The sequence below is a fragment of the Adiantum capillus-veneris genome, chromosome 10, assembly GCF_014529385.1.
Source record: "Adiantum capillus-veneris isolate H3 chromosome 10, ASM1452938v2, whole genome shotgun sequence".
Taxonomy (NCBI): domain Eukaryota; kingdom Viridiplantae; phylum Streptophyta; class Polypodiopsida; order Polypodiales; family Pteridaceae; genus Adiantum; species Adiantum capillus-veneris.
The window spans coordinates 132,397,909-132,411,214 of NC_140940.1; the positions used below are offsets into that span (position 1 = coordinate 132,397,909).

General features: G+C 42.6%; 1 protein-coding gene and 1 pseudogene across 1 annotated transcript; one reads left to right on the forward strand and one right to left on the reverse strand.

Annotated features, from left to right (window-relative positions):
- Positions 1–5,290: 5,290 nt before the first annotated feature.
- Positions 5,291–8,985, reverse strand: ACX2 (acyl-CoA oxidase 2). The gene is made up of 7 exons (XM_086522054.1): positions 8,005–8,985; positions 7,696–7,811; positions 6,715–7,595; positions 6,452–6,631; positions 6,174–6,340; positions 5,969–6,092; positions 5,291–5,882 (listed from the first exon to the last, which is right to left on the reverse strand). The coding sequence occupies exons 1-7, from the start codon at positions 8,448–8,450 to the stop codon at positions 5,727–5,729; spliced, it is 2,070 nt and encodes a 689-aa protein (XP_086378180.1). The 5' UTR covers positions 8,451–8,985; the 3' UTR covers positions 5,291–5,726.
- A 1,230-nt stretch (positions 8,986–10,215) lies between these two features.
- Positions 10,216–13,036, forward strand: LOC147449676 (uncharacterized; annotated as a pseudogene).
- The last annotated feature ends 270 nt before the right edge of the window (positions 13,037–13,306 follow it).

Consider the following 13,306-nt stretch of genomic DNA (forward strand, 5'->3'; position numbering starts at 1 on the left):
CGTATCTATTCTTTTAAGAACAGTCTCCTAAGAGTAGGGTAAATTGTTGTTTCCTCCACCCTTAGGGTTCTATACCAATCCCCAGCCTTTCCACTTAAGGTTAGGCTTAAAGCATTGCTCTTATGCAAGTCATTGTGTTCTCCTAGAGAATCGCATATTTGTTCAAACACTTCGATATGCTTTCTCACATCCCCGTCTCCACTTAATTTTTGTGTGAGCTTGTCTATTTGTACTGCCTTACTTCTAGGCTCTCTATGAGGCGTGTTACACATATTCTCAGCAATAGATCGACCAATAGCTTGAGCAAATGTTGCCAAGTCACCTAAGTGAGCAGGAACAGTGGGTGAAGGTGCTCCAAAGACTACATGTGGAGTAGGTATTGGCATTGGGCTTGGCACATAGGAAGCCCTTGGGTTCCACGTTTGGTACGGTGTTGTGCCATGTGGCGGTCCAAAGTTCATATGTGTGGCCTTAGGCATAGCAGACGTCGGATGTGACATGCTAATGCTAGCCGGTATAGTCCCATGGAAATAAGAACTTGGGTGTTGTGGTTGTGAAGCATAGGGAGTTGAAACAATGGGAGGGGTAGGGACTACATGAGTACGAGGATCCATGGGTGTATACGATTGGTACACACTTGTAGGTACTATTGCAGGCATTGAACTACCATGTAGTGGTGCTTTACTAACAAATGAGGTCCATGGAGTGTTTCTCGGCATGCCCATCATTGGGGTAGGCATGGTAGCCGTGGTGTCATCAACGGAAAGATGAGCTAGACTTGGAAAGGTAAAGCTATCACTTGTGGGCTCAGATTTCACTGAGACCCCTGGAGAAACAACATATGGAGGATCTATCGGACTTACCGAGGGAGTCTCCATTTGCGATAAGGTCGGTTGTTTAGCCTTTTTTGTATCCAAGAACCTCATGAGACCCGTTGAAGGCATGTGGATCCCCTTGTTCTGTCTCTCTAACTCAATCACCCTATGGATGACCTCACAAACTCTTTGTTGTTGATCTCCACACTAGTAGCACCCATTGTGGATTGTAGGACATCTAACCAACCCACATGATAGGTGTGAATTGTGTATAGGTCGGTCAAAGTTTTCATTTGTAGTTCGTATTTCCAGTTCTCGTTTAAGAACGCTCCATCTAGAATTGAGGTGCTAGGGGTGTCCTTTGAGCTAGATGCAATGTTGCTTTCTAGGGGTTGGCCCTTAGCGGTTGCTAAGTTAGGAGCCCTCGATTGCTCTCCTAGCAAAGATATTGACATAGGAGCTTTCGATTTTAACTCTCTTCATTGCTCCGCCTTGCGTAAGCTCTCGATTTTCTTTTCCCTTGCTGCAAGAATATACTGCTCAACCTCTTGCACTTCGGCAAGGCTTCTACCATCGGGTAATATGACCTCGGAGAGAAATAACTCTGAAGAGTCAGGAGGTGCAGTGAATGAAGTATTCACGTGCACATTCTCTAAGGGCATAGGGTCTACATTGGTCATGAATGGAGAATTTACTTCCCCACCCCCCTCATTTACATCATTAGCTCCATGTTCGGAGCGAGTGGCTCTACTAAAGGTTTCCTTCAAGCGGCTAAGCACGCTCGGCCCGGACCGTGGGTCCATGGCATGCATGGCTTGGCTTGAGCTATCGGGATTAGGCATTGGGAAACCCTCCATGACGTCCTAGTCAGAGGAAGAGTCACTAGCCGCTATGTTCGGGTCTTGGTTTGTACTACCTTGGGTCCCCGCCGAGGGCCCGGAACCTAAGGTAGGTGGATAATGAGAACTCGCGTAAGTCGAAATTCTCTCTACTTGCTCCGTCTCGCACACGACTTGAACGCAAATGCATGTGCCTTTGGCACCCTACAAGCGTCGGTGAATAAACTTGAAGGTTAACTTAACCGCTTACTTTTTTAGGCATCCGTTTTCACTCGTTTTTTTATGTTTTTTAATATTTTTGAATGATCGATTTTTTTATTAAAGTGTGAAATAGCTCAAAACGAGCGTATCATTCAGAGGGTCGCGGTGTGCTTTACAGCACAACGTTCAGTCACCTGAAGCTCCGTTGGTCCTCAAAAAAGTCGATTTTTAGCTACATGTGAAGCTAAAGTACGTAATTTTAAAGGGCGATTAAGCCTGAGCCTGAGCGTGAGCTTGAGCTTGGGGTTGGGTTTGGGTCTGGGAGATATTTCCAATCCCGGTCCTACCTTTAAAAAATTTTCTTTTTTATTCTTTTTTTTTGGATAAAGTCGTCGCGGCCTGCGCACATGTGCACACACACTCTACCTCCCTATTTACAACTAATACACCTACTGTTACACACTAATACACTTCAATAGCTCTCACAGATCTACTTCTTACATACTGTACTTTACATTACACAGAACTAACAACCTTAATACAAATACCTTAGCACAGAGAAAACACAATAACCTTTCAAAACTTCATTAACAAAGAAATACACAGTAAAAACACAAAATCCTTCTTCTCAACACATGTACCTTCCTTCCCTACCCTTCTACAATTGAAATTGCACCACAAAAGAAGCACAGACTACCATTCAAGCTTAGTGTATGGCATTCCCCGGCAGCGGCGCCAAAAATGTGTGCGTCTGTCGCACGTGTTAATACAAGGAACTTGACGATACACTGTGTGCGAGCCACAAATGGCTCCAAGCACACAACAAGCCTAAACTAGTAAGCTCAAGGATGGCGATGGTGTGTCACTCACCGCTCTACGCTTGCTGTCGTGGAGGATTCCTTGCCGCGAAGAAGAAGGAGACGCCGCTACGCCGTGCTCAACCGCCTCGCCGCCCTCGTGCCGCCGCAATGCTCTCTCTCTCTCTCTCTCTCTCTCTCTCTCTCTCTCTCTCTCTCTCTCTCTCTCTCTCTCTCGCTCGCTCGCATACACACACACACAAGGAGATGAAGAAGAAGAAGAGGGAGATGGAGCAAGAGCACTCTTCAATTGCACAAATGAGAGAATGAGTGAATTTTAGGTTTAGTTGACTTGTATATGAGCTCGCCCCATTCACACTTGAGCACCCATGCTTAACCAACTAATCCCTTGAATATTCGAGTTAGAGTGCGCCTCTCATCAACGATCACTCTTACCCTTTTCCTATTGAACCGACAAGCCCGGTACCTGACTCTACCAAGTAAATAATACAACGTCCGTCATAGGTGATAGGGTGTCCGTGAGCCATGAGGGTTAACAGGTAGTAATCATTGTCACTTTTCTAAAGCCATCTGTCTTTTGAGCTTAGAAGTTTATTTATGTCTTATTATATAAGTAAAACAGCTACACACACACATTCAAAACTAACTGATGGGTCATAAAGATACGTAGGTCTCATCAATTTATTCCCTCTCTCTCTCTCTCTCTCTCTCTCTCACACACACACACACACACACATATGCACATGGCGTCATAAAGTCGTTCTCTCTCTCTACAAACACACACTAACACACGTCACAATAGGGCGCAAGCTTGAATTCATTCTCTCTCTCTCTCTCTCTCTCTCTCTCACACACACACACACACACACACATGACTCAACTGCCTCAAAGGAATTCGCCAACCTCAAGAATCAAAACCTCTGTGATTAGCTAGGTGTATTCAAATTTTTTCTCCCTTTAAGCACAGATCAACGAGATTGAGATACATATCTAATGTGCAGGAACCTTTTTTTACTTTAAAGGTTGAAGATTGGAGAGAAAAGATGGTTGATGTCAATGATGTGGTGGCATGCATTCAAGTGATTTTTTCTTTCAAGGTGAAGGTGAGCTTTAGTGTAGAGGTGCAAAAGTCAAATTTTTTTTTAAAGGTTCAAAACTCTAGAAGTTTTTTCTTCAAAGGTTAAAGATTGGAGAGAGAAGATGGTTGATGTCAATGATATGGCAGTAAGTGATTTTTTCTTCCAAGGTGAAAGTCATCTTAGCTTTAGTACAGAGCTACAAAAGTCTTTTTTCTACTTGCTAAAGCCTTAATGCACTATGGGCAAAGGTCGTTCAATTTTGTTTGCATGACAAGTGTTCTAAAGAGGCTCAAAAGTCTTGTGAATGAAAAAGAATAATGGTCTATTAAATGCTATTTTCTAAAGTATTCCTAGCAGTTTGTTTTTTTAAAGGTTCAAAACTCTAAAAGTTTCAAAGGTCAAAGCTTCCATCCAATGCATGACACGTGGAGCCCCTCTCCTTCCTCAAAAATTTTAAATTGCATTATATTATATATATAGTATAGATAGAAGTGGAAGAGTATAAAATATGGGAGTATGAATGTGGAGGAAGAGTATAGAATGTGGAGGTTTAACCTCTCTTTGGATCTTTGAAGGGACAACAAAAACTTTCTATGCCCTCATGTCCATCCACATGCCCTTTTATCCAAGTTCCCACCCATCGTAAGCCGCATTTTATTGTTTTGAGTCTAGTAGAATTCTCAAGAGAATTTTACATGCACTTATGAAATGGTGTTCATCTTTTGGCACTTCCTTAGCCATGAGTGCATATCCTTGCACGATTGAAGTTCATCAAAATTAAATTTTGATGACACTATAACAGCCTGTGAATGCAATTGCAACACATCAAACTTAAAACCTTAGATGGTTTGGTGGTTACAATCAGTAACTAATGACCCATAAGGATAAGGGAGATATCATTCGTCACATACTGGGTTGTCTTGCGGGAAAAAAATGTGATTACATTTGGTCTAAATAATGCTCCATCTTAATATTTGGTTCAGCACTCGTTCGATCCATATTTAACAACAATATCAGAGGGTTTCTTGATCTTACAAGTTCACAAAAAAAGAAAGAAAGAAAACGCTCATAAGAATCGAGTTAGGTTGTTAACAAAAGGAAAGCTTTAGGGACAAGATTTGCTCTGAAGAGGTTTATCTACTAAGCTATTAGAGGTGAGATTCATTTTCCTTGTGTATGATGAGACATGCTTATCCTTGCCTGCATAATGCGAAAGAAAAATGGAAAAATGGGAGTATGTGTGGATAATGGGAAACCTAAATGTAAGAATACCCAAACCTCTAAAGATAAGGGAAAATTGTCATTCATAACAGATGGGAACAAACACACGTGCGCACACCCATGAGCAGATACCACCCATGAGAAGAAGTTAACGTTGTAGGAACAATCCCAAGAGACCTGTAAGATCTACCTGACAGGGTTAAAAAAAGGGAGGGGGGGGGGGGGAGGAGGGGGGGTTTGTGTGCAAGTTAAACCAAGAAAAGTTAACCAATCACAAAACAATCACCCACATTAGGTTCACATTTAAGAGCAAGAAGTTTCAAGCACAATGAGAAACAGGTACCAATGCTTTCAAGTAATCCTCCAAAAATAAGTCTCTACCTTGCTGCATTGAGTGCCAACTCCATCCACAATGCTACAGAAAGAATACATGTACACAATTCTCCACAACCATACACACAAGTGTTGTACACAATAATGATAACGCCACAAGCTTGCCTGAAAATACAAATTTGTATATACTTGCTACAGCCGAACCTGTGTTTACACAAACTACAGCATCAGCAGAGATGGAAACATCCTCCTTTGAAGCACCACCCTCCAGGGTTATATGGCATGAAGTTCATTGCCACTTCAAACCAATCAGTTGCTGACTATATGACACATAAATGGAACCTTTCACTCTTGTTGACTTCCCTTCCATTGATATCCGATGATGTGCACGTAATCAGAATATTGCTGACTTCCCTTCCATTAGAATCCGACAATGTGCGAGTACTCCGAATATTGCCTGGACTTCAAGCCTATCGGTGCCCTGAGTATAAAATCTGGGATCCCGAATGCATCCACTAGCTCCTTCGCTACTAGACGCACTTCATGGCATAAATGCTCCACAAGTCGCTGAATTGCCTGCATAAGAAAGCTTGTAAAGCTCCAATGACTTCCAACTATCCGCTTCAAAAGGAGACTAATTAGTCAATACCCAGTGCGCCTACCTTTGCCTTATTGGGAGCAACATAATCTTGATTGCGATAAGTACCAATGTCTTGCCATATCCGATCTAATGCATAGAGATCGCATAGAAGCTTCAAGCGGCTTTTAGCCGTCTTATCGTCACATCTGTAATAAGACAGGTCATCACTCCTATTTTCAGTCAACAGAGGCTGGTGGAAAAGCGAGAACGAGAAATTTATGTCATACCTATTAACAGCATGTATGAACTTTTCAAGAATCACCGTCTCAATATGTGATTCAGCTAACGTCAACAGATGATTCAGGCAAAGGTTCCACGCTTCAAAGCTTCCATGTTGCTTTGTCAGCTTTCTTAAACGGAAGGCTGCTGTTTGCAACAGTCGTGCCGTGCGATACTGCACATGGTTGAAAAGCTTGTGTTAAATGGAGGAATGCAAAAGGATTAACACGCACAAATGCTTCATATTACACGTCAATCGGACGTAAAAAACCATATAAGGTCTTACCCGGAAAGCGTCTAACTGAAAATTGGGATCCCTGAGATGTCCTTCACCATCACGATGTGTTACCACTGGATTGGTTTGGGAAAGGTAAGTGCCCATAGAATCCCTAAGATAGTTCCACGTGACGGTAAGCGCACGACCCTCAAATTTTTTCTTAAACTGCTTCAAAAGATCAGCAGAGACCTGAAGCAAACAATTACCCGGAAGCTCAAAAAATAGCACCAGATTGTTTCAAACAACGCAGAGGAAACAAAATGTATAAGGACCTGTTGCAAGAGAACAGTGTTGTCACCCTCAAAAGTCTGAAAGATGTCGTGGTCATTCCGCAGGCTCCCAAACCTGTTAACAGCAGCATATCCATGACCACCGCATGCTTCCCTGCATATGCTCAATGATTTTGCTGTATAGGCCGTTACATATGCCTTTAGCCCCGCTGATAGAGCATGAACATCAGCAATGACTTCATCATCAAGAGTCTTCTTCATTTCTACATAACGGTCGACAAGATAATCTGTTGCAAAATGGAAAGCATATGTGGATGCCAGCATTGGGAGAAGCCTGCACTGCTGGGATTGATAGTCAAGTATGCTTATCTCAGGCTTATTTGGCGGACCAAACTGCTGCCTTAACAATGAATATCGGATGGCAATCGTAGCTGCAGCTTTCAAAACTCCAACTGACCCTGCTGCAAGACCCACTCGACCTCCGACGAGCTCGCCCAATGTTGCAGCAAACCTCTTATTCAATGTGGGAAGAGGGCTGCTGTAGACACCATCCTTGGATACATCCCCAAACCTATTGAGGAGGTTGTCACGCGGTATGCGCACATGATGAAAGCGAAGCGCACCATTATCTACCCCATTCAAGCCAACTTTGAAACCACAATCCCTTATCTCCACACCAGGTAAGGGAGCATGTGTCTGCAGGCTACGAATTGGGACGATAAAGGCATGGACTCCCATGTCTGTATCTCCTGCGGAGCCAGACGAGGGCAAAATGAGTCTAGCAAAAACAGTGGCAAATTGGCCATGTACTGCTGCATTCCCGATCCACCATTTTGTTGCCCCCTCATTGGGCGTGTTAATCACAAACTCATCAGTCTCTTTGTCGAACGTTGCAGTTGTTTGAAGAGCTTGCACATTGGACCCTATCCAAATTCGAACATCAAAACCATAACGAACTTAAGCAGGCAAATAACAAGACTACACAGGTAGCAAACTAATTCGTTGAAATGTGTTGAATTTTACCGTGATGGAGTTCTGTCATGGCAAAGCATCCTCGATATTCCAAATTCTCAATGTGTTCAAAGTACTTGTCTCTATGCTTCTGAGTGCCCAAATTAATTACACTACCACCCCATAAGCTGCAAAGAAAAGATTAGAAAAAGGCTAGTTATACATCCATTGCAAAGCTCAACATTCCTCAAAAGGCCTTGCAATCACAAAACCACAAAAGGGACAAGAATAACACTTTTAAAACACAGACCACTCATCTTTTCTCTAAATGCTATCTTTCCATCTGTCAAGAGATAGTCTTAGCATGAAAGGTCGACATACCTGTACTGCACACCAAGCTTGATACCAAGGGAGAGGTCAACATGGCCAACAGCCTCAGTAAGGGCAAAATACTTTGCCGGATCCTGAGAGAGGAGAGTAAGAGGTCTCAGGCCAATTTCCCAAACAATGGCCTCCAGTTGCCGCATAGTGAGCTCTCGGTGCTCATCTTTCAGCATCTCAACTGGATTCACAAGCTCTGGATGTTGCCTAAAATAGTACAAAATGGGCTCATGAATGCTCCTATGCTTGCCTGCTACCATTCTGAAAAGAGCATTGCTACGATCATTGAAAACCGGGTCCTCTTCTGGGAGCTCAGATTCTTCTCCACTAAGACATATATTACTTCCGATCAATGACATTGGAGACACCTTGTTTGCGCCAAGATGCAGCGACAGCACTTGCATCCTTCGTCGTACCTTCTTGTCATCACTGATTGGTGAAGCCATGGCTATACAATGAATATGATCGATTATATACTCAAAAAATCACAGCTTTATTACAGAGCTCTCAAACCAACCCTAGAACTACTTCTGACTCTGAGGGAGCTGCTGCAATCGCTGATCTTGAAGGGAACAGGACGGTTGAGTTTAGAAGAGACAAAAGCGGAAAAAGCGCAGCGGTTCTTTCTCTTCCTGAGTCGGAAAATCTCTCTCTGTGTGGTTCAATGCTAGAAGGGATGCACAACTTTCTTCTTGTGCTTCTGCCTTTCTTCTGTGTTTTCCGCAGCTTCGATGGAGGAAGTTGTACAAGGGGGGAGAAACGCAGCGTTTTACTCTCTCTCTCTCTCTCTCTCTCTCTCTCTCTCTCTCCGTGTGGAGATGGAAGCTGTGGTGAAGCTCTCTTCCTCCTCGTCTTCTGGGGGTTCAGATAACGTCTGATGAAGGGGCGTGCAGCGTGCCTTGCGCGCGGCGATGGTGAGATCACCGAAATGACTTTCCAAGGAACAATGGAAAGCTTATCGTGTGGAGGAAGACGACACGTCACCCTCCACTTTCATGCGTCATTGATGACTAGTCGGCAGGACCACGTCGGATCGCCGCCGCAATTTCTGCACTGACGTGGTCTTTCATATTCTCTGACTCTCGAGAGACTCTATCTAAATCTGACGTGGAACCGTATATTCTTTCTGCAATCAACCTAGACATTAGGAATGGTTTTATTATGATTTATTGATGGTTGGCTTGCCATGGTCTCAGAGGGCTACCCCATAGGCACTCTTTAATGCTGATTCAGCAGTCACCGGCAACGACGATTTTTTCGTTAGGGGGGTGGTTAAACGACCCCACACAATATCGAATCGTCTTTTAAACCCTCCTTCCCAGGAAAAGCATGCAGCATAACCCAACATAGGAAATGAAGCACCTTCTACAACTTGTTATCGGGGCTATGGGAAAGGACTCTTTATTGGGACTGCCTTTCAGAAGCGAGGGAATTTTAGCCCGTGTACAACGGCCAATTTTTGGAAGGTATGTTTTATTTTTTTCATTTATAATCTATAGTCTCTCTTCTTCTTCGTTTCCTTCTCTCTCTCTCTCTCTCTCTCTCTCTCTCTCTCTCTCTCTCTCTCTCTCTCTCTCTCTCCCCTAACCCTAGCGCAGACTAGAGCAGACCAACATCGTCTACCTCAGCCCCCCCTGGGCGAAGGGCTGCCCTGGGGGAGGCGTTAAGCTTTAGCCTAGCCCCCCTCAACAGCCCACGCAGCTCTGTGCGAAGCTCTGCCCCAGCCCTGCGAGGACGGCCTCAGTCCGGGTTCCGGACTCAGCCCTGCGAAGTACAGCAGGCCGCGGTGCCCTTCGCCAGGGAGAGATTCCAAGCATTGTGCACCCTTGCAGGGGCGAGCACACCCGCAACACGAGCTTCCACTCTACGCTGTTGTTTTTTCGACAGGGGAGGCGTCTGCAGGTCCCGATACACTCAAAAAAAAAAAAAAAACCTTTTCAAAGGTTGTTGTAGCCTTGGGCATTAGAGAGGTTTTTCCGGCATTGGTTTTTGGTTTTCGGCTTCAGCCCTGCGAAGTACAGCAGGTCGTGGTGCCCTCCAGAAGATACTCGACACAGTTAAATCTGCAGGTCACGACACAGTTCAAGCCTTCTCACAGTTCTGAAGTTCATAACTTTTTCAAAGGTTGAAGCCTTGAGCATTCTCAAAGGGTTTTCCCTCTAGAATTTGCGAGTCAGTGGTTGGTTCGCTTTTATCCCCTCAAGCACAGGGATGGCTACTCCAAAGACCCCCGCCAAAACAAGACCGAGTTTTGCAACAGTGCTGGTAGCCCCTAGCAAACTTGATCGCATCACACAGTTGCAAGCAACTCTTGATCGAGTCTTGGAGGAAAACTTTGAACTCAAATCTCGCCTGTGCAAATTAGAAGAACAATTCAAGTCTATGGCTGACCTCACCACCGACAAGGTAAAGGAGGTTGAGGCAAAGGTTAGCCAAGTTCACTCAACAACCATTGCCCAAGTAAAGACGTGTGTAACAAAGGAAATCTCCGAACAAAAATCTCAAGAAGATAATGCTCTCAAGGTACGCATCGGTGGGCTCCCCTTGCAGTGGTGCACTGTTGAGGACACCCTTGAAGAGGCAATCATCAAACTTAACAACATTATTGAGCCAATCAACATCAAGTCAGAGAATGTCGCTTGGATCAATGATACACATCGTCATGTGCGTCCCGAGCATTGTGTTCTTACCTTCAAGAACAAAGAGGAGCGGGTGAAGTTTCTACATCAGTCCCGCCTTCTCAAAGAAACCAAGCTTTGGATTGCAGAAGAATTGACCATGAATCAACTCAAGAGTAAAGCGAGTGAGCTTAAGAAGGTGCATGAAGCGCGTAAGCAAGGAAAATGGGCAATTTATCGAGGTGGCAAAGCGATCATCCAAGAATTTCAAAATCCCAAACCAGCTCTCCCCCCAGCCGACCCTTAGGTTTTTGTTTGTTTTCTCCTACCCTACCCTCTTGATGGACCCTCAGTCCTTAACTGATATGTATCAGCACACACTGAGAATGAATCGTTGTAATGTTGTGTTCTTGGTCCCATAGGTCATATATGACCTCCGTGGACGATAATCCAAACTATCTATCTATCTATCTATCTCTCCAGTTTGAGACGGGAGTGCCAACATCTGTCTCAAACATCTTGTTCTTGAATCCGGACCAATTGTGCATTCATCGACGGAAACAGTTCAATTCAATTCACGAACATTCTTCATGAAGAAGATATGTGACCCGCGCGTTGTTGCGGCTAATTAGAAGCAAGGCTTAACTGTGTGACACTCTCCTCCCTCACCTTTCCCCAAAGTGGTAACATGTGGAAACATTCTTTATGCATCAATAAGGTAGTACCAAATATATTATTGGATGCCTTTTAGAAAAAAAGATCTTCCTCCAAAGCTATGATAAGCAACTATAGTTAACTTTCAAAAGTGACATCTAGTATAGAAAAACGGAGGAGATGACATCTAAACCCTTCCAAAAGACAATCCAATGAAAATCCCTTACCCACATCAATGTGTTTATCCTTATAACCTTTTTGAAACATAAAGTAATTGTTGGCTACTTTAAATTGGTATATTGTTCCATTGAATTGGTTATTCTTTGATGTTGGCAAACAACTCATACATGATACACTTTTTTGCTCGCAGCACGGCCTAATTGTTTTAGGATTATACATCCTATCTATAGATAAGATGTATAATCCTGTATAATTTATGAGGATTTGTAGACTTGCATATCACATAATATTCTAATCAATAGTTTCTAAGATTTTGTTGTTCGATTAGCCAAGAAAATTTATTTACTATTATCAAAAAGTTGATGCATGAGTCTCTCTCTCTCTCTCTCTCTCTCTCCTCTCTCTCTCTCTCTCTCTCTCTCTCTCTCTCTCTCTCTCTCTCTCTCAGCGAAAGGGAATCTGTGAAGTAATTGGCTTTTGAAGATGCATGTTTATCTAACTCTTTGTTCACCTATGTGATATGCTAGGTAGTGGACATATTTGATGCACCATGTGTGTGTCCATTGTAGGGGGACTTTGTTAATGGCATGGATACTCTCTTTGGCCTTATTTATCTACCTTAAATTGTTTGAAAAAGAAAAGAGACATTCTCTCTCTCTCTTAATCACTTCTTATTAACAACAATAAGAGAGTGTTTCCAAGATTGTTATGTAGTTGTAGCTTGAAAACTTATAGACAATGTAACCCCAAGTCATTACTACACTCAAACTTTGTTTAGTCATTTGTGAATACTCAGGTAGGCATTCATGCACCTACTAGGATAATTGTTTTCTTCAATACATTAAGCTATAAAATTATCTTTGGTTTTTGTTAAAAATAGACGAACTACTGTTAGCATTTTTGTGTATTGTTAATGATAACTATCTTAATGATTGATTGGGCATTGAAGTATATTGCGACCTCCTGGTGCATGAATGGTATATACAGGTCATGGGTTGTACATTAATGTTTTTTCAAAGTCGTAATCATACAGATGAATGGTTTACATTTTAATGCCTTCATATGCTTATTTTGTGGTATATAAATGAATTAATCTGGTAAACAATGTCGATGATAGTTATCCTACTTACAAAATGATTGAATGCGGATCTAGTCTGGGAAAAATAAAACAATGTTGACATAAGCTTACTGATTCTTTGTTTTAAATGGTTGATTTACACAAAAAATATCGCCAACTTTTTTCAAAAGCCAAGTATGTAATCTCACGACTATTTACTCTAGAAAACACTAAACATTGGAATGTTTTTCATATCTGTTCTATCCTAGCTGAAAATTTTAGATTTTGGGGATAATGATTAAGGTATTAGTGGCTTGGTGATCGAAACCTCGAGGATATTCCAATGCACCGTATATGGTAAACTTTGAAAAATATACCTTGCAAACAAACAAAATGCTGTTGAAATTTTCAAAATGTTGCAAGTTCTCTTTTTAGGTCTTACTATCCTACTCAAGGTCTATACTTGGGATATTGGGCTAGATCTATTAACAATAATTTCATAAATTATGTCACAAAAACATAGTTGGTTGGTTGTCACGCCAATTATTCTCACATCCTTTGGCACAAACTTGGCTGGCCGATGATGTAATGAAAGCTTGATGTGGCTGATTGTCACACTTACCTTGAAATCAAACTTCTGGACTTCTTTCTACATGGCATTGACAATTTGACTATTACTAGGTAACCCATAGATTAGGGCAACATATGTATACCAATAACAAATATCTCATGAATAGTTGTTTGTTGCAGGCAAAAACATTGACCAATTAGGAAGTCATCTACAAAAGTACAT